Source organism: Cimex lectularius, unplaced genomic scaffold (genome assembly GCF_000648675.2).
Source record: "Cimex lectularius strain Harlan isolate CLEC.00 unplaced genomic scaffold, Clec_2.1 scaffold76, whole genome shotgun sequence".
NCBI lineage: Eukaryota > Metazoa > Arthropoda > Insecta > Hemiptera > Cimicidae > Cimex > Cimex lectularius.
The window spans coordinates 1,672,293-1,693,032 of NW_019392636.1; the positions used below are offsets into that span (position 1 = coordinate 1,672,293).

The window sequence follows — 20,740 nt, forward strand, 5'->3', positions numbered from 1 at the left end:
CGTACCTTTACTTTTACTAAGATAAAACTGAGAAATTATAAACTGTGACATATATTTTTTGTTATAATTTATATGTTAAAAATTAGTTTTATAATCTCAAGAAAGAAATGAAGGGAAATTTCATAATTTTTGTATTCCTTAATTTTTCAAAAGATTGAGCTTACTATTTTTCAAAAATTCTAACATATTTATTTAATTTTAAAAGTTTACCTATTATTTATCCCTTTCTAATGGGAAAATGATTTTAAAATTGACAGAGAAAATAAAATTTATACACAACCGTTATGTAATAATAAAATGTTTCATGCTATATGTATGTGTGTATCGACTTTTTATTCTTACGGCTATTTTTTTTTATTGTTATTATCCCTTTAGATTATTATTATTTGTAAATGTGCAGCGTAATGGTTTTTTTTAAACACAATTCTCACGCTTTTGTAGTAGTTTCTAGTGAAAATCTCGCCCCGTTTTTCCGGAAGTCTTTTGTACACGATAACCGTACGAATTAGGTAAAGAGTGTGTGAAATGTGGATGTCAGAGGAAGCAGGGCCAAAGACTTTTATGCTTTAACGCCTCGTCCAAAACAAACCACGACCAAGGTCTAAAGAGAGTGGGAGTACCTTCCAGGTATATATCTATTGAATTGGTCCAATTTTGCCACATTGTACCGTATCCCTAGTTAAGAGTTCATCACCAGCCTTTCAAGGTATTTAAATAATTTTAATAATCTTGAAGATAATTTATTTTTATTTTAAATAGCCAATGCACAAATTCAATTAAATAAAGCACTAAAGAGTAGATCAGTAGTATCAGCGATAAATTTTCGTTCACTTTAGATCTAATTTTGTTATTAAATTTTTTATGAAATTGTTATAAGAGCTTTGCCGATTCATGACCTTATGAGAGATTTAGTTAGATATTTAGAGCATAATCCATAATATGTTTTCTAAACTAATTCTACCTTGTTAAGTAAATTTAAGCTTTTTTTTTTAATTCAAGACTGTAATTTCAAATTCAACATTGTCAGTTGGATCACAAATTTTTGAAACAAATAAAAATAATCGACCATATCAAAATAAATAAAGATCTTTTTGAACATAGATTTCAAAGAAAAATAATTTTCTAGATCAAAGTATAAAAGAAAGATATTTTAAAATTAAGTTTAAAGTTGTAGGATGCTGAAAAATCACAGCAATAAATAATTGATAACATTATTTTTTAATTATTTATGTAGATGAAAATTCTAATTGTTATTTTTGTTTTCCTACTTTTCATTCCAAGGGAAAATGCTGAAACCGAAACAGAAAAATAGCGAACTAGAATAAGAAAAAGCCTGAATTGATTGAGGAATTAGGTTTGGAAAAATTAAAATTTGATTTGAGGAAAGTTCATTTTGATTTTGACAAAGTAAAATTAGACTTGGAAAACGACAGCACATCAACTAAAACTAGGCAATTTCTTTCGATTCATTAACTAGGTCTATCTTGATCTTATTTTATCCCTTTACAAAACCTACAAAAACATAGGATTACCTGTTTTAATTAAACATTTGTTTTGGTGATACTAAGTCGAAAGATATTAGACAGGTGTCTGAGCGTTCTTGCCAAACGGCCATAGTAGCTGAGATATTTTTTTAAAGCAATTTACGTATATTACGTATAGCAATTTACGTATTAAATGTAGTTTTTTTCCGTTGTTGTATATGTATTTCAATTTTTTTTTACAAAGGAAAAGAAAATAATTTCTATAATAATAAGTGAAATAGAGGGGGGTCGGTGGCCGCAACGGTTTAGGCGTTGACACGGCAACCATCACTGTAAGGTAAAGATCCCAGGTTCGAATCCAGCGGCCCTGAATTCACCCCGAGAATTCATNTATTATAATATTTTATATATGATGTTCGTGACTAGTTGCCAAATAGAATTTTGTCATATTGATCAATGTATTTTTTTTTATTGCAAGAAACAAATTTGATCATTGTTTTTTACTCCACAAAAATCTTTAATTTTCCAAATGCCTCCGATTGTTTTTTTTTTCAAAAACAAAAATGCTGACAATTTTGAATCAACTACGTTGATCTACCCAAAAATGAAGTGGCATTTAGAAACCTATACTGCGTGTAATGGAAAAAATTTGATTTCCATAAATAAATCTTCTCGGATTGCTGTGGAAACTGAAGAAATTTCTTCCCAGACCTTTTACCTAATCCTCCAATCCTACCTGACAGACCGATATTGCCGAGTCTGTCAGGGAACATCACTCTCTTTGTATATTCCGGTAAATTCTGTAGTATCTCAAGGAGTATCCTTGGCCCGATCCTCTTTACAATATACACTGCTGGCATTCTTACTTCACATTTACCAACACGGCTATCCATTTTGTCACTTCAACCCATCTGATGTAAGCTCCTATCTGCAAAGTCACCTCACCCAACTAGAAGACCGCAAATAGAGAATCAAAGTGAGCGAAAGCAAAAATGTTCAAGTCACTTCAATTCAAGTACATTCTCACATTGGGTTGCATTCTACTCGCTCTCTATACAGAACCAAGGTATGACACCAAAATGAAATAACTGAAAAGTAACTTAAGTATTTTTGTGAAGACAAAAAGTCATGCAATACATATTTCCTTGGGCCAGGGTTATTTAGCATTGTTTAGCTGACTTTGGCTCTGTTATTAGCCTAAATGCGAATATAAATACTTCTCATACTTTACATTTATTACTAGTATATATAAAAAAAATCATTTATAATTTGCAGGTGGATCCAAACGCTGCTTTACTAAACATTACTGTGCCATTTAATCAACCAGCAATGGGAAAGGCGAGCGGCAATAGAACCAGCAATACTTTGTTAGGTCTTGCATTATCAGCTATTTACCTTAATCTTTCACTTAGCACCGTAAGTTTTTTTTTTTATTTTAAACAAAATAAAACCTAATGTTTTGCTTATTTTTTCAGGCGAATGGAAGTCAGTTTTATCAGTTGGGGCCGATGCTGCCCATCAACCTTCCTTTACCAGGTCCCACCCCTTGGCAGGAAGCCCTTGGCGGATATGCCCTCGGATCCAACTCAGGATATCGCGGTTTCTCGGACGGCTCACGTGACACCGGTGGATACTACAATGATCTCTTTTCTAAGAAAAACGCATATGACTTGGGCAAAGGATACGGGAGTGAGTAAACCTATTCCACCTAAAAAGGACAACAGTTCTGACATTGGGAATTTTCAGATGGCATAGATTACGGGAGAGGAGGAGTCATTGGGGGAGGATTTAGAGACCTAGGTGGCAGGAACAAAGGACACCAGGCTGCCGGATTTGCCACCTCATACCGAAAGGATGAAAGTGGTGATCAAGCGACTTACTACGACGATGGGCTTGGCCATCATGGAAAAATTAACTATGGAGCACATGATGCAAGGTAAATTAATTTATTTCACAAAAATCCCGATTAGATCAGTCAGCTAAGTGGCCCTAAATGCATTAGGATGTAAAAAGTCGCATCCAAAATATTCGGTGAATGCACCCAAAACCTGGGAAACATAACCTAACAATATCTTGACTACCAGCACACAAAGGAATTTGGGGCAATGATCCACTGAACGAATTGGTCAGAAAAGGATCTGAAATATAACTGGGATAATAAGATCAAAAATAGACTCTTCCATCTTAGAAGGAATCCATGAATAAACACAAAGGGAGAAATGGACCAACTCTAGAAGTTCCAGAGATAATAGTTAAAGAACCCTCAACAAAATTTGAAAGTGCATTCCTACAGTTAGGGTAAAAATCATGGAAGTGATACAGATATAAACCTTTCGCTAGCATCTGATCACACCTACACAACAGGGGTGTATTGAATGATGACCCATTTGAAGGTTATGCAATGAGGAGTAAGAAAATGCCACCCATACCATTTTCAAATGCAACTGCTCAATATAGACATAAACAAGGGGTACCAAGGATATATGGGAAAATGGATTGTGGCAATGGCTTACTACTTCTTAAAACAAGGATCGAGTGTACTGACTGAACAAAGGAACAAGGAAAAGTACAAAATGTACTTCTATATTCTTTGTTATGGCCGCAACAGAAATGTGTCTCCCACTGAATCTTAAAAGACAAATTAGATGTAGTAGTCACCGTTTATTTTATTATAAATTTAACTACATGAAGCTCATGGCCGAAAATAATCCTGCCACCCTATCAATTTTTACATTTTTTATTTATGAAAGCGAGGACACAAAAGACCAGCACGACACCAAAGTCAGACTTCTACCCCCTGTTCTTAATCAGTTCTTTATATTTTGTATAAAACACTCTCTTACTCAAAACTTTAGCCCTAATCCCTAGTCCAGTTTATAAACAATGTTTCTGAACAATGAGTAATCAACTTTGTTCTTCTTGTTTTTCTGTTTGTTGTATTAATGTTTCTTTGTACACGGTATCACATAAAAAAGAGATAGTATAGCAAAATCTTTTGCTGAAACAGTAGCTGAGATTATTAGAAAAGTGCACATTCTAATAACAATGTCTGTCTAAATTATTTTTCCTATCATAAGCAATTTATTTTTGAAATCATTAGAAACCAACTGAAATTTTAGGCTTGCAAAAAGCTAGCCAAGCCTCATCGGTTGCATATCCATGCATTCCTATCCATCACCTCATCATTTTCTATTGTTAACATCTTTGACCATCTAATAAAATAAACTGGCAGCATAAATTCTTTCAATAGCCTCATTAGACAATTTCTTGAGAAAACTAAAATATTGCCTTAGGTTGGGCAGTTATGATGATGAAGAGGACAATAAGAAATGGGAGGGTTGGTATTCCCAAAGCACTGCAGATCTGCAGCCTTTTAGCTTAATTCAGTGCACAATTCAATTCTTTGTACTGACGTGTTTTGGGTTATCGTAGTTACAGAAGAAAGCTCAATGTAAATTTATTTTTAATTGTTCTCTCATTAATCCCTCATTGTTGTATATATGCCAATAGCCATTGTGAGACTAAGGCTGGAGGTTAAAACGGAAGGAAGTTTTATCATAAGTTGACAATTGCTGATTAAGAATGCGGGATTTGTCTCTGGCTTGGCTAGGATTGGTGCCTATCATCAATATGTGAATTGTTTTCTCCACTTTGCTGATCAACTCTTTTAATGTCCGTCCAGTTTGGGGAAAACGTGATTTTTATGTGGAGAAGAATTTATTTTTAATTGCGCGCACTTACACTCAATGTTTCCTAACAATTTTTATTGGTTATTTAAAGATACCCACCTTCCAATAGTCCAAACTCTAATGCTTCATTTTAAATCAGGTTGGTACAAACAAACTGAGCCCGAACTTTGTTCAATTAGCTGAATAACCGTAATAATGTGGAAGCAGTAAATCAGAACTGCTTTATTAAGGATTACAGTGTACACACATGTGTAAGTGGAAACATGCACTGAAAGTCAATTCCATCCACATAAGCCAAAGTATAATGCTAAATGCAGATGAGAGAAGGTACAATATGCCAAAAGGAACCTAAAGAAAGCTTCTCACTTTCCGGGCAAGAAGGAACTAGAATCAAAAGAGGACATTTTAGGCCCATTAAGAACATTGAGCAAAAACTGCCATGTGCTAAAAAAAAAAAAAAAAAAAAAACTATCAAACTCTCTACTCCTAATAACATTAAATGAGCCATTACCGCGGCTAGAACGGATGATATTTCCCATGTAGCCACTGCAGGGAATAGAGTACGTATTTTTAGGGCCAGCTATGAATTAAAACATAACTGATATGGAGAAAAAAACCTATATTTTTTCCAAAAACAGGTAGTCACAAAATCAATATGGCAAATAAGTCTGTCATTCATACAGAAGACAATATGCCAAGCTCAAGAGATAACATAGGATTAACATTATCCTACACTGAGATCATGTGAGAGATCACCACTCCATGAGCAATAGCATAACAGTGGCAAATCTGCAGAAACAGCCCTAAATGCACTTGTAGAGCAGGTCAAACAAAAACTGCTTAAACTTAAAAAAAACTGCTTCATGGACATAGAAGGCACATTTGATACCACTTTAAGGCGATATTTAGGAAGCTTCATTCACCTTATAATTGAACTAGTGGTACCAAGCGGGAAGGTTCAGTCCACTGTCAATCCACACATGACAGGAGATGGGTTCTTATGTATTCCTTCCTTATTCATTAAATATTTTTCAGATTTCGAGATCAAGGCGGCTCACTTCGAAGGGGTGGCTATCACGACACCAACTTGAATCGTGCCGCAACTGGAAAAGCAGGACGTTACGGTGACAACTTTGGCTACCGTGGATACTTAGGCCACGACGGAAGTTTTGCCGACGGCCGAGGCGGCTACGGCTACAAGAAAGGATGGCGACACGGCAGACTTCTTCCTCTGGCACCACTGCCCGGAGTTGGCATCCTCAGGCCTCCGCCTACTTTCAAAAGTACCGGACTTTATGTGATTCCTATGCCAAACAAATTTTACTTTGACCACACAATCGCACCACCCGCTTGAGGCTTCATTCCACATATTTTTTCTAAAGGTCTTCATCTTCTATAACTAAAAGTTGACAATCGAACTGCCCAAACCTCAGGATTATTTATTGATAGTTAATTTATCTATAATGAAATTGTGTTTGTCAAAATAAATAATTTATTATTATAAATTATATTGTGTTTCCATAACCAACACCTACGTATAAGAAACCTTGGACAATTATTGAGTATATCTTTTAATGTATGCATTTCTTTGCTAAGGAACCTCATCATAGATTGTTTATATAAATTCAAAAACTTTTAGAATTTATCTAAACACTTATTGAGGTAATGAGAGCACCATTCTTGTTTTTACCATACCAAGCTAACATGGAACTATTTAGATTTATGCAAAAATAACACTTTTTTATTACTGCAAAGAGAAAACAGCTGAAAATTTGTTATGGGTACAGTGATGATGCTTTAGAAGAAAGAACCACCAATAAGTGGTTTGCTCGGTTCAGAAGTGAAAATTTTGATCTGGAAAATGCAAATCACTCAGATCGTCCTTTAACCGTTGCTGGTGACCAAATTCAAGCTTTTGTTACAAATAGCACAACAACAATTGACATCGCATAACATATTCTACACGCTTCTATACATGATATTTGTAGGATATATGTGTTCCTCACATTTTGACTGAGAAGAATTCTCCATCTATGATTCATTCTTAAACGGCTATTTTTAAAAAGATTTATACCTGGGGATAAAAGGTGGGTATTTTACATGTTCAGAGAGGAAAATCCTAAGGGAAAACGCAGCAACCCACCGTTAACAACTCTACAAACCAGATTGGTAGGATTGGAAGACAGTCCTTATGATTTTCCGCCCAACGCAATTGGCGCAATTAAAGTCATCAATGGATCAAAAACAACCGGCACCGGCTAGTTGCTAGGGGATTATTTTTGATCAGGATAATCTGCCTGATATTGCCCCTAAGTGTCTTTGCAGACGTACCAGAAATTATTGGGTCTTAGATTGTGCTACCCCATTCGCCTTATTCATCCAACTTTGCCCCTTTGGATTTTCACCTACTCCAGATTCCATAAAACTTATTAATGTGAAAAAAATTACTTTGAATCGTTTGCTAAGGATTTGTTTTACACGTTTTACGATGACGTTTATTTGCAGTAAAAATGCAGACTACTATTTTAACGCCAAAAATTTCTGTTTTATTAAACATTCCTAAAGACCTGACACAAATGGAAAAGCACATTTTGGATCCTGTCTGAAGGTAAATTTTTCATGAAAGGCAAAGAAAGTCTTCTAAGCATTTAAAAAAATCGATATTACTTGGATAAAAACCATATGATTTTTGTTCTTCTATCTTAAAAAGTAAATAAATAAAATAAAAAAGTAGTATTTCTGTCGATGGGCTCTAATAGAATACAGAAGTTGCTCTTCACCGAGTACAGCGATATGCAGGACATGGTGCTTCTGGAGAGCCCGTTTGCTCAAACGACCAAAGATGGTAGGGGTATTCGCCAGGTGCAAATAGGCAAGTTTAATTCTTTTATATTATTATTCATTCTGTTTAGACTATTGTAAATCGTGTAAAATCCTAAATTTGGTCGATAATAATTCGATTGTATTTAAAAAATCAGCACTCAGTCCAATTGTAGTTCTTATTTTTAAAAAATGATCCTGTAGGAAACAAATTTAATGAGACAATTAATTATAATTGAAAGCTTGGGCAATTAATATAAGCAAAATTCTTCTGGTTGATAGAATGGGTGATATATTGAGCCAATTGATTGCATTTTTAAGTCAAAAAAGTCCTAATAGGTCTGTTTCACCTATAAAACTAGTATCCAATCACATCCTCAAGTTGAAGATGAAATGAGCTTAGGTGCAAAACTGGTGAGGGACATACATCTACTTCAAAATTTATATGGATGGAAGCGAAAAAAAAAAAATGTTTGCTGTTTGATGCAGGACAACAATGGAAGGGTAACTCACATCAAGGAAATAGTGGCTGGCATCATGGTATAGCTACATCTAGGTATTGCCTTGATACTGCTTCACATGACATCATGGTTAGTCCATAGTCAAGAATGCTTGAAGAGCAGTTATCTTAACAGACATCAGTATAAAAATCATCGAAACCACAGTCTCTGATAGAAAAGATTAGAAATGTAGGACATAAAGGAAATGAGATGGTAGATGCACTAGCCAAAGAAGGTGAAAAGGAAAAAAAGTCAAGAGAGTGCAAACAGTGTAAAATTGTAAAATTGTAAGACTGATCACAGAAGACCCTTGGCATGTGAGAAACACTGCCTTGCTAGATATACCACTGGTAGCTGATGTTGCCATAACTGGTTATACCAGACTGAAAGGGATCATGATTATCCACCCAAACCCTCTTCTATATGGCATCCCTGCTCATCCTCATCCACCATGAAGCATCAGAAATTTTTTTTTCAAAATAGAAAATTACTTGGGGAAAAAACCAGTAGAACCTGTTATCAAAACGTAAACTAGTCCATCTTTCGATCTCATGATGAATCGTTATTATTTACTCAAAATTTATTCAATATTTTTTATTAATATACGTATACATTTGCACAAATCTATTCACTTGTTATTTATTTATATTTATCTATTTATTATACTTATTACAAGACAACTTACATTTATTAACTGAATTTTGCTGTTCATAGTCTTGTAATGTAAAATTGGGGACAGGATAGAACCCCCAACTCACATCACATGTGAATTAGAGTTATCCTGTATCAGCGGTTCCCAACCTTTTTCTGTTTTTACCCTTAATATATCAGAATTTTTGTGGCAGCTCAAGTCAAAGCAATGGTCTATCGTGAACTTTATTTTAATAGCAGTAATTTTCAATTCAGAAAAGGACTGATATATATATAAGCCTCTTATGTTGTCTGCATTTTTATTTAATAAATAATCAAACTTCACTTTCTTGTGAAATTGAAAAACTTGCCTTTTGAAAAGCGATTACGTACTTAATAGCAAAAATATAAAAGCGAATCCTTTTTTGGGGAAATGATATAAAATAAACAAACAATTGCTGCTGTCTTGTTAACATCCATATTGAGATTGGATGGCCACCAAGGTCTTAATTTTTAGGGTTTTATAATGGGGAGGGGTATAGTTTTTAAGTTTTTATAAATATAACAATATAATATATTTTATAGAAAATTTTCATGACACCCTTGTATCACAGCTTGGGAGTCTCTGCCCTATATGAATATCAAGATGAAACCCCAATCAAATAATGTATTTTACAATAAAGTTTTTAAAAAAGTCACACCCATTAATGTTGTAATTAACAACATTATTTCGTAGTTATCTATTTCTGCTTGCAACTTCCAGAAAAGTATAGAGTAAATGTTTTTTAACTAGACAAATTTCTCCCACGCTGTGCATAAAATTTCACTTAAATACTAACAGGCAGCTTGTGATGCAAAAGACACAAGTTTTCTATTATCTTTAAGTCCTGGTGTGCTTAGTATGTAAATCTATATACTTTATGCAAGGATTCCATTGGGGTGTAGATGGCTGCAACGGTTTAGGAATTGACTCTGTGCTCATCACTGTAAGATAAATGTCCCTGGTTCAAATCAAGTGGTCTTGCATTTCAAAAAGGGATAAGATTTCATTGGAATTAACAGAATCTATTTATAATAAATATTTTTGCATGATATTTTGAGTTGTTATTCCCCTCCTGACTTTGACTTTGTGTTGTAAAATTGTTTCAACTTTTACTATGATGTTAAAATATTTAAAAGTTGAATTCATCAGACTACCTTATTTTTTAGGCATAACACCGAGTAAATTATTGCTTGCAAGCGATTACTTAGAACAAGATGATCCAACGTTAAAAGTGGATCCTGAAATTTCTACCCTCGAACTTCTTTCCATGCTTCCAATTGAGTGTGTCAACATATCCGTATATCGGAGGAGAACACGGAACACCATAAAAGCCCATTTTTGCAATGATCAAGTTTTATATTTTGAGCTTGCATGTCCGAACCGAAGAGAAGTATAAATTTTTCAGCATTTGAGCATAGCATAGCAATATAATCAATTTATGTATAGATTAGGTTTTTGTAGATGTTTTGGAATTTGTGGTGTGAAAGAATAAAGTTTTTAGCTCCAGATTGTACAAAATGGACAAAGTCTGAAACAAGTTTCGGGACCTCTTCATCACACTCCTGTCACCACAGACCGTCAAGACAACACGTAAGTGATGTATAAATATTAACGTTTTTAAAAATAAATATTAATGGCAATATAATAAATTTAGTGGCATGATAGGAATTTGTATTTGGGAAAAAAAATTTCACAATTAAAGCCAAATTTGAATGTTGACACAGAAAAATGGGAGGAAGCCTCTCAATATAAAGAAATTTCTGAACGGTACTATTTATTTCAATCAATCCCATATTATCATTGATTTTTATTTTATTACAATTTTTTTTATAAAGAAAATTTGTATTAATACTTTCAGACCGACAGTACAAACAATACAACATGTCAATAGATTTGGTGCTGGGATTAACGAGAACTGTGCAGCCAATCTTTTCTTATCGGGAAAAATTGAAAAACCTGTTTCTGCTCCTGCCTATTGTAGTGGAAAAAAGCAAAACGACGAGGTAAGATATATATTTATAACAAAATTATACAATATTTAATTATTTTGTAATATTGCTTAACATATTTATTTAACAATGACCTAAATCAGGTTAATTTAAGACAATTTAGGCCATGTTAGCCAAGCCACTCCTAATTAACAAAAGCCATTTTCTATTAGTATGAACAAGTAGCACAACCGAGGAGAACTTGTGCCTTTCCAATGAATCTCAAAGAAATTATAAAACACAGCAGTGATTGGATACTTGAAGCGGAATAATGATTAATGAATATATAATAGATAATATATTATTAGTGAATGTGTGGGTGGTTTTGTGGCAGAGCATAGAGACCCATTAAAGCAGGTTAGTTATATGCTTGTAGGTGATGGCAAGGCTGGTAGTGTAATATCAAATACCCCGATGTATGCACTACTTCTTTTAGCTGTATATACTGTTTGACAGGTTATGTTTCATTTAAAAGTATTTATTAGTGTGAAAGTTTGAGTATTTGTGGGTATGTGGTGGGATTTAGAGAGCCACCAAATTGGTTTGTTGTATGTTTATAAAGTGAATGATGACGAGGGACTGGTGTAGTATCAAATACCCTGATGGCTCACTATTTCTTTTAACTGTATGTAATGTTTGACAGGTTATGTTTCATATGAAAGTATTTATTAGTGTGAGAGTTTGATTGTAGTCAAATCAACCTACTCTTGGTTCTAGACTCTGTGGTCGTGGGTTCGATTCCCACTGTCATCCCTGTTCATATGCATATGTCATATATTGTCACATGTTCATATGTCATATGCATCACATATGAGATATAATGTTCCTTGGCTAATGGGCAAAGTTCAAAAGGATGTTAAGAAAAGAAAAAATGCCATGAGTAACAGGATTAAAACAATAACAAATAAAAAACTGCATGAACTTTTCTGGTTACCTGCTAAACCCCATGTTCATGAATCATGAAACTCAATCAGTTACTGAGTGATTTGGCTCTCCTGTATCACAGGAAAACACCATATAAAGCTGTATCAAAATAATTACTCAGTAAAAAGAGAAAAATATTAATTTATAATCATTAATCAGAAATTTCAAATTTCAGCCTTTAGATTTGGCTGAAGAAGCAGTAAGAGTTTGGGAGCAAACAGCAAAAATTTACAAGAAAAGAAGGCGATATGGAATAGTTCCGATGGCGTATCACCTTAATGGTCTGGGAACTGTTAATTTTTCCAAGGCAGAGGCTGTGTCCACTCAAGTATGTTAATAATCTCCATTAAAGATGTGGAGCATATATCATAAAATTCTAGATGAGAAGATGGTCCTCAGAATTACGCTTAAATTACAAAAATGAGCATGACGAGTTTGATTTTTGTGTGCAAAAACGGCAATTGGTTTCAAGTCTGTCCTTTGATTGCCTGTTAAAAGAAAAGAATGGCCAAAATGAACTAATGAAGCCAATTCGATGTGGAACCAAATATAATTATTCACAAGGGTTAGCCATGGTATTGCATGAAGGAGGTTGTTATTAATAGTTTACATGTATCCGCTAATTTATAATACTTGCAGTTTTCTTTTGTACTGGACTCCAAAGTATTCTTACGGGCGACAAACACAGTCCAAATCCTACAGGGTATTGCTCAAGCACTTAAACAGTGTGCATCGTCACATAAAATCAACAGGTAAATTTTTTGTTGTAACAAGAAAATTATAAAAACATTGAATTTTAATGTTTAGGTGTACAGAAAAAACGTTTTCCATTCACAATGAAAATAAATAAAAGGAGAATGTAAGTACGTTTGTTTTGTAGTAGAAATTTAAAATTCATTTTGGTTTTATATTTTTTAAAGGGGTTTTTTCGATAAAGAGGGTGGTGGAGATGCTCCAAACAAGTCAGATCCAACTTGTTCATCGTTTCTTATAGATAATTTAGAAATGGACATCACACTTTCAAGTTGGGATTTTGATTCGACTATCTTATCTTACCAACTGACACTTATAGACAGAGATTTATTTTTAAATGTAATAAAGTTTTCCCACTAAAAATCATTAATGATGTACTAGAAAAAATTGCCTTAATTTATGACAATAAATTTAATTATAGATCACAGGAGTTGAATTGGAAGCAATGATATTTGAAAAAAACTCTTCCAACGCTCCAGCTTTCAAACACATGGTGGACTTTGCTGAAAGAGTAAGCAATCTTATTGCAACAGAAATAATTCGTGTGGATTCTGTGAAGGTGAGTAATTTATTATTTGCTTGTATTATTTGTCTGAAATATTCAGTTTTATTTTAGATGCGTGCCAGGATGATGAGTAAATTTATAAATGTAACTGACAAACTCCATCGATTGCACAACATGCAAAGCGCTCATTCCGTTCTAATCGGGCTCCAACATCCTGCTGTGTACCGGCTTAAAAAAACATGGTGTTATCTGAAGCAGCACTATACGACCAAATACCAGTAAGTTTTAATTAATTAAAATAAGAAAGATTTACACAAAAACGGCCTTTTAGGAGACTTTGCCAACTGCTGAAAGTATACAGGGAAACGAGGAGCAAACTGTTTTACCGACTGTTTGAAAGGTTCAGCAGAACCACACCATACATACCATCGATACATTTTCTATGTGCTTCCCTACTCGGCCATTTGCCGTCTGCCCAAAGGCTCTTAACAGCATCAAGCTACCACTCAATTTGTAAATCTTGTACTAGTGTTCATTTGGAAAATCTGTGGAATGTGCAGTCAAAGTTATCTGTATTTTCGGAAACAACAGTTAACAAGTGAGTAATAAACAAGTGCTTATGTACTTTGTTTTTTAAAAATGTTTTTTTATAAATTTAAATTTTAATTCAGGGGTTTGATACTGCATCCATTAAGAGTATAAGTAGTGGCTAGTTCATTGGTGAATATTAAATATATATTCACTATTTTTCGTGGTCCGCTTGACCAGTTAGGGTCTTACAATTAATTAAGGTTTTTAGTTGAGATAAAAAAGTCAGAGTCAGAGCAGGATTCGAACCCACAAAAAATGGCAAAAAGGAGGGAAAATTCAAAAGGTGGGGTTCAGATGGGAAGTTGGAGTCCGAGTGGATTGAAGTCACGATAGCTCAAGTGATAGAGCAGCCGAAGGTCGTGGGTTCGAATCCCACTTGTGTCACTGACTTTTTTATCTCAACTAAAAACCTTAATTAATTGAAAGAAATTAAATATATATTAATTATTAGTATTAAATATTAGTATTTGGTATTAATTATTAGTTTTAGTATTAAATATATGTCTATGTCCACTGACCCCACCTTCATAATTTCAATTCATCATTTCTGGTGTGTATTTGTCGCAGTAATTGCTATATAGGAGTTCAACCTACTCACTGGGTGTTGTGGATGTGAGGCCACACCACTACAATACAATTTTTTTAAAATTTTCCCAAATAAAAATCCAAGGTTTATTGAGCAGATTTGAGATTTGACACCTAACAACTTGACCACTGTGGTCGCTTCCTTGTCACTGGCCATGTTTTGGTTTAAAGTACTTATTAACCATTTCTGAAGAGTGAACATCCTTTGGAATGGTGATCTTCCAATTGGCAGTGGTTTCACCTGCTACCTCTGGTTTTTAAACAAGTGATTTGAGCCCATTTTACCAGAGCCCAGCATGATAAAATAAGACTAATTATGCTCAGATTAAGCCTGGTATCAGAGAGGCCCAGTTTTTATTTTTTTAAATTATTTTTTGGAAGGGTTTAAGTAAGAATTCTAACCTTGTCTCCACTGTGATTGACTACAGATCTGTTGTGGAACTCCCATGATTGTGACCTTGAAAGTGCACTTTTTCCCACAAAATTAAGCTCTTTCCTTGGTTCCTCTTCACACATTTCTCTTTGTGTGAGAATTGCCTTACTGAAGTTGCTGTATCGAAGAGTGAACATCCTTTCCTCTGTGGAATGGTGATCTATCAATTGGCAGTGGCTCCATCTGTTGCCTCTGGTTTTTAGACAAGCGATTTGAGCCCATTTTACCAGAGTTCAGCATGACAAAATAAGGCTAATTATGCTCAGATCAGATTTAGCCTGGTATCAGAGGGGCCTAGTTCTTATTAATTATTCATTTATTTTTTGAAGGGTTTAACTCAGAATTCTAACCTTTTCTCCACTGTGATTAACTACAGGTCTGTTGTGGAATTCCCATGATTAAGGCCTTGAAAGTGCGCTTTTTCCCACAAAACTAAGCTCTTTCCTCGGTTCCTCTTCACGAACTTTTCTTTGTGGGGGAATTGCCTTACTTAAGTTGCTGTATTGTGCCCAGGCTATTGCTTCTAATTCACAAAGTATACAGGTTATTCTTGACAGAGCCAGCATGTTTCTGTCCCTGCCTTGCCTTCTGTAGGTGATAGTCCATATGCCTAAATTTTCCTCAAATCTTGCCTGCTGAGAAAGAGGATTTCCATCACCTTCCTTTTTGCTAGATTATAAATCTCTTACTTCGTCTCATACCTGTACTTTTGTCTAGTGCTTCACAATTTTTCTGTTTCAAGCCATTTTTCCAGCTCTAGCTTTAATACACCCTCAAGCTTGCGCTATTGCGATTCCAGTCCCATGTGTGTTACTCATGTTACTTCAATGTTCATTGAACCAACATTTAAGTGACTTGTGCTTTCCTTTGGATATTAGACTGGTTTAGGCATTCCCAGAATAGTTAAGAGCTAAAAGCCTACACATTTAATGCCTTTATAGCTGCCTGTCCAAAAGAAAATAGAGACACCTTCTTTACCAACTCTGTTGGAAGTTTTCAGCTGGCATTGCATCAACTACAACTGCATGCATAAGTACTGGTCTCATTTTTAAGAATTAATTTATTTTATTTACTTAAAAGAATTACTGAAAATAAATATATATAAAAAATTACAGTTACTATTCAAATAACAGTGGTTTTTCCAATCAATTAGTCCTGCACATCTTTGCTATTTTGGTCGTCTGATGCATTTCTGCAGAAAAATATTAGCTTGATACACATTTATTGTCTTAAATTGTTTAATTAAACTCAAATTGTCTCAATATTTAGAAGTTCTCAATTGTCGACTGATTCAGAGGGACTGATCAAACAATTAGACTCGTACTTCCGACTGATTTGTGAGAGTGAATTTTGTGCCTCCCTTCGTCTTGAAGCGACCAGAGAATCACTAGCAATGTGGCAAGAAGCAGTGGCCGGTTATGACCTAATAGAGAATCATCTAGCGAAGGAGTTCCTCCTGAAAGCGAGATACTCCGAAGGACACGACCTTCTTCAAATGTCCGTGAATATTGAACCATCTGAAGAAACAAATTATAAAAAAAAAGTTGTAAAATAATAAATTCAGCTTTATTTACATAACGTTTATAAAATTTATGTACAAATTTAAAAAAGTTAAAAATCTTCGGGAGCTTGCATTTTCACAAGAGACTTTTTACCCCAGGTCGTTAAATATGGACACATAAATGGGGAAACGACTCCGTTGTCATTGCACTCCTTTATTACAGGGCAAACTCCACAAGGTAAAGAGACAAGACCAGGAGAATCGACAATTGAATTAACAGCTCTATATGTGTAATCACCATTTAACGTGACTCGCCTTTCAACTTTACCATCATACAACAACGTATCTAAAATGGTTTTTATATCCTCTTCAGATAAAGGTATCTGAAAAAATGAAAATGTTTAAGTATTTAATATTAACAAATTATTCCAGAAAAATAAAGATGCATACCTTGCTAATTCCGAGATCAGAAATAAATTTACACACTTGCTTTGGATGAACTGAAATCTGGTTGTAAAAGGCAACAGGTCCTTTTTTCACATTTGACGGGTCCATTTCATATTTTTGTTTTATTTCTATCAAATACCTACAAGAAGAGAACTTTTTAACTTCTTGGACTGTAAAAAGAAATTTATTTGTTTAACCTGTAACATTGTTGGTTTAAAACATCAACAAATTCAGACTCAAAATCTTGATCGCTATACCAAGAGCCACCCGTTAAAGTGCTATCTGGCTCTAACTCAAATAACATATAAACTTTTTTCTTATAAGCCTGCAACAAAAAGTGTCTGATATTAAGTACAAATAAAAACAAAAGTACAAACGCAATGCTTACAGTAACAGATTTAACTGCCTTAATAATCTTTTTGTTTTCTAAACTTTTCAGGATTTTGTTTAAAACAGTCGGCTGTAGATTAGATTTCAATCTGATATCCCTCATCCAGATCCCTTTGTTACCGGCTTCTTTGACAATTTCGTAAACGATTTTCTCTTCATTGTCGGCGCCTTTGAGATCTGCTGGGTCACTGTCTGGAGTCCTGGCTTTATAAGCGATTTTATTTCCTATTTGATACACATCGAGTAACCTCTGGAGGAAGAAAAATACAACAATAACTCTGCAGCTATAATGTAAAGCAGTTATTACTTTTGCAATGAGCCTATTGATGCACGCAACCCTCTGCTCTCCTGGTAGATTAGGTAAAGTTTTAACTATGTCTTCGTCAAAGCATCCCTTTGTTCCTGCTGCTGCAGCAATTGAGAGAATACTGCCAAATAAAAAACAAAAACGTGTTTTATTGCATTGTTTATACGAGTTAATAAATTAAGACAATATACAGGGTAGCCCCAATCGATTCAGCCACACTTCCAGATCTTATAGGAAATTGTATGCTGAATAAAAAAGGTCCTATCCTGTGTCCACAAACCCTTCAGCTCCAAGCTACAGGCAAAAAACCATGAAAAACCACGTTTTTTGACCTTATTCGTGAAATTTTTGCTAAAGCGTTAGCCTGAGTGTAAAACAGCTCGCAACAACATCTGTAGAGGATTAATTTCTGCGTCGAATGAGATTAAAACCAGCCTGTTCGGCCAAAAATTTCATTTTTGTTGATTATTCGAAGTTAGGAGGTGAAGGGGTATACAAAATTCACCATTTCTAACATTTTTATCGAAAATTCACAACTTGAACACCCTATCAAAAAATTCTCCATTACAAACCTTGTTTGTTGGTTGATTGAATTCTCCGTCACATTAGACCAACCCCAGTCCGATTCATGAAACATTCGAATTTTGGCTAATTTACTGTTTTTCACCCAAATCGAATGGTACTGTTTTCCCCCTACTGATTGAAATAATGTACGAAAAATTTGAACGGCTTACTTAACAATTTAGAAAGTGTACGCATCTTTTAATGAACATTATATTTTATTTATTGTAAAAAAACCATTATAATAGCTGCTTTATCATAAAATTAATTTTTAATCATGGTTCAATGTACCATCCTCGAGCAGTGATGCATTGTCGGCACTGAATTTTTCGATAGGGCGTTCAAGTTGTGAATTTTCGATAAAAATGTCACATATGGTGAATTTTGTGTACCCCTTCATCTCCTAACTTCGAAAAATCGCCTAAAATGAAAGTTTCGGCCAATCAGGCTGGTTTTAATCTCATTCGACACAGAAATTAATCCTCTACAGATGTTGTTGCAAGCTGTTTTACGATCAGGCTAACGCTTTAGCCGCTAACGCAACAATTTCACGAATAAGGTCAAAAAACGTGGTTTTTCATGGTTTTTTGCCTGTAGCTCGGAACTGAAGGGTTTGCGGACACAGGTTCATAGGACCTTTTTTATTCAGCGTTCAATTTCCTATAAGATCTGGAAGTGTGGCTGAATCGATTGGGGCCACCCTGTATAGATGTACTGATCATTTGTGGTCTGCCTACAGGCACATTAATGATGGCATATGGCAAAATGCAACTAATATACCAACCTAATGGAACCAAATAAGGTCTATAATTGATAATGACAACGAACCTTACAGACAACACAAAGAAATCTCATCTCAACTAATTTTGCCTACATGATCTGACAAAAATACAATGTCACCATCATTTTTTTTTTAAACAAAAATATTCATTCTAGTTGATAAGACTTTATCAAAATTAAAGTAAAAGCAAATTATTTCAGGATATTACAACGCTGAAAGAAAATTAAAAATAATAGTTTAATGTTATGAATCTGGCCAATATTTTTGATGTTTATTACAACAGTAATAAACTTACTCCATTTATTTTGAAACATATTTATGTAATTTTACAAATATGTACTGCACCGTTTTGCTATGTTGCCATTTTTCATTTCTATTGAGCACCCTGATTGTGATGTGAATAAACTGGTTGAGAAAGTGCTGTGCTCCAAAGAGTTCTGAATAATGAGGTTGATTTCTGATAGTACGCCAAGCCAAGGCACAACACATATTTTTTGCATCAAATTATTATTATTTTTAAATATGATGCATCTTACTGTGCGGATGGGTTTTCTTGTTGCAAGATGACTTCATCTTAGTCAGTTCTCCATTTTCAACAGTTGGTTACTAAAAAATTTTGACTTTTTTTTTGGGGGGGGGACAAACTATTAATATACAGAAATGATAAAAATGATAAATAGAAATAATAAATGATAAAACTTTTAAAAAGATTAAAAAAAAATTAATATATCTCAATCAATTATTCTTTTTACGTAAGGTCTTGGTTGGGATGAAAACGATAGTGTCTCGAGCGCGATTCGAACCCATGACCTTTGGCTTAATATGCCGCCCCTCTAACCAGTCGAAGACCGTAGGTTCGAATCCTGCTCATGACACTAACTTTTTCACCTGAACCAAGACCTTACATAAAAAGAATAATTAATTGAAATAATTAAAATGAACAATCAGACCACTAAACATAAATGGATGTTTTTACATAGTGTCCTATCACAGCCAAAACTGCACTCTATCCCCGCACATTTGATATTTGCTTAAAAGTATTTTTACATCTTAAAAAGGACCCTTAATGAGCCCAAAACCAAACTAGGATTCTAGTTGGACTATTGACAGGGCACTGCACCTAAGAAGGCACATGCCCGAATAGGAGTACAGAAGAAACACTACACAGATATTGCCAGGACGAGGACACCACAGAACATTCTATGTTTCTGTGAAGGTCTTTTAGATGCAGATTCGTGCAACTAGGACAAGAAAAGCAAGATCCTACACAAATGAGCAGCTGGCAAAGCCGTGGAGGTTGATTGGGGAGGGGGAAAAATTAGTCCTCTAAACATAAATGGATTGTCTTATACCTCAATCCAAAAACACAAACTTCCAGAACCTGATACAAAACAGAGCTTTAAGTTTAAAAGGTTTCCACTCTCTTTAGACAAAATAACTTTTTACAAACAAATAACGCGCCTAGTGAATGGGGAAGGTGTATAATTTTGTCCGAAAGAAGAGTGTAATGCAATATTTTAAAATAAAAGTAATACTACATAAAAATATTTTTTCTTGATAAATGGCATGAAAAAAGAAGGATGAATTCTTAAAACTCACATTTGCTCATTGGGATCGGACTCAGGCGCTTTCGACGTCGACGCCTTTTTAACACTCATCTTCTGTAGCTGTATCTTTGGGTTAAACTATTATAAACTATAAAATTTAATAAAAAGTCAATTAGTATTTTGATGGGCCATTCATGTTTTGGCCAGAATCGAAATGAGCACGTTGACAACTGGAGAAATCTTAGGAAACCCCGAGGAGGC

The 20,740-nt window shown here is 34.5% G+C and overlaps 3 protein-coding genes across 6 annotated transcripts in view; 2 read left to right on the forward strand and 1 right to left on the reverse strand.

Annotated features, from left to right (window-relative positions):
• The window catches only part of LOC106669774 (TATA-binding protein-associated factor 2N-like), a 9,402-nt gene extending 2,753 nt beyond the window's left edge, over positions 1-6,649 (forward strand). Inside the window, exons 1-5 of one of the 4 annotated variants that reach the window (XM_024226538.1) lie at positions 513-627; positions 2,760-2,900; positions 2,960-3,173; positions 3,231-3,420; positions 6,209-6,649. In XM_024226538.1, coding sequence (XP_024082306.1) covers positions 2,814-2,900; positions 2,960-3,173; positions 3,231-3,420; positions 6,209-6,527 — 810 coding nt within the window. In that variant the 5' untranslated portion in view covers positions 513-627; positions 2,760-2,813 and the 3' untranslated portion in view covers positions 6,528-6,649. Of the gene's footprint in view, positions 1-512; positions 707-2,451; positions 2,551-2,759; positions 2,901-2,959; positions 3,174-3,230; positions 3,421-6,208 lie in introns of those variants that run through there. The other 3 variants (XM_024226530.1, XM_024226541.1, XM_014399472.2) reach the window with 3 other exon arrangements.
• Positions 6,650-7,881: 1,232 nt separating this feature from the next.
• LOC106669770 lies at positions 7,882-16,470 on the forward strand (the record flags this gene model as incomplete). Its single annotated transcript, XM_014399468.1, has 14 exons — positions 7,882-8,045; positions 10,333-10,556; positions 10,668-10,756; positions 10,832-10,933; positions 11,025-11,169; positions 12,254-12,406; positions 12,459-12,643; positions 12,718-12,830; positions 12,886-12,937; positions 12,999-13,170; positions 13,253-13,390; positions 13,448-13,614; positions 13,668-13,934; positions 16,215-16,470. Coding segments are annotated over exons 1-14 (2,190 nt in total), but the record flags the coding sequence as incomplete, so codon positions are not given.
• Positions 16,471-16,492: 22 nt separating this feature from the next.
• LOC106669875 (probable DNA-directed RNA polymerase III subunit RPC6) lies at positions 16,493-20,728 on the reverse strand. The gene is made up of 6 exons (XM_014399704.1): positions 20,532-20,728; positions 17,591-17,711; positions 17,282-17,533; positions 17,091-17,218; positions 16,897-17,032; positions 16,493-16,829 (listed from the first exon to the last, which is right to left on the reverse strand). Exons 1-6 carry the CDS (start codon positions 20,588-20,590, stop codon positions 16,557-16,559), a joined length of 969 nt encoding a protein of 322 aa, XP_014255190.1. The 5' UTR covers positions 20,591-20,728; the 3' UTR covers positions 16,493-16,556.
• Between the last annotated feature and the right edge of the window lie 12 nt (positions 20,729-20,740).

Coding starts and splice junctions, on each gene's coding strand:
- LOC106669875 (XM_014399704.1), bottom strand. CDS start 20,590: ATGAGTGTTAAAAAGGCGTCGACGTCGAAAGCGCCTGAGTCCGATCCC. Junction 17,712..20,531: donor TCCGATCCCAATGAGCAAAT/GTGAGTTTTAAG, acceptor TTTATTTGGCAG/TATTCTCTCAATTGCTGCAG. Junction 17,219..17,281: donor AGGCAGTTAAATCTGTTACT/GTAAGCATTGCG, acceptor TTTTTGTTGCAG/GCTTATAAGAAAAAAGTTTA.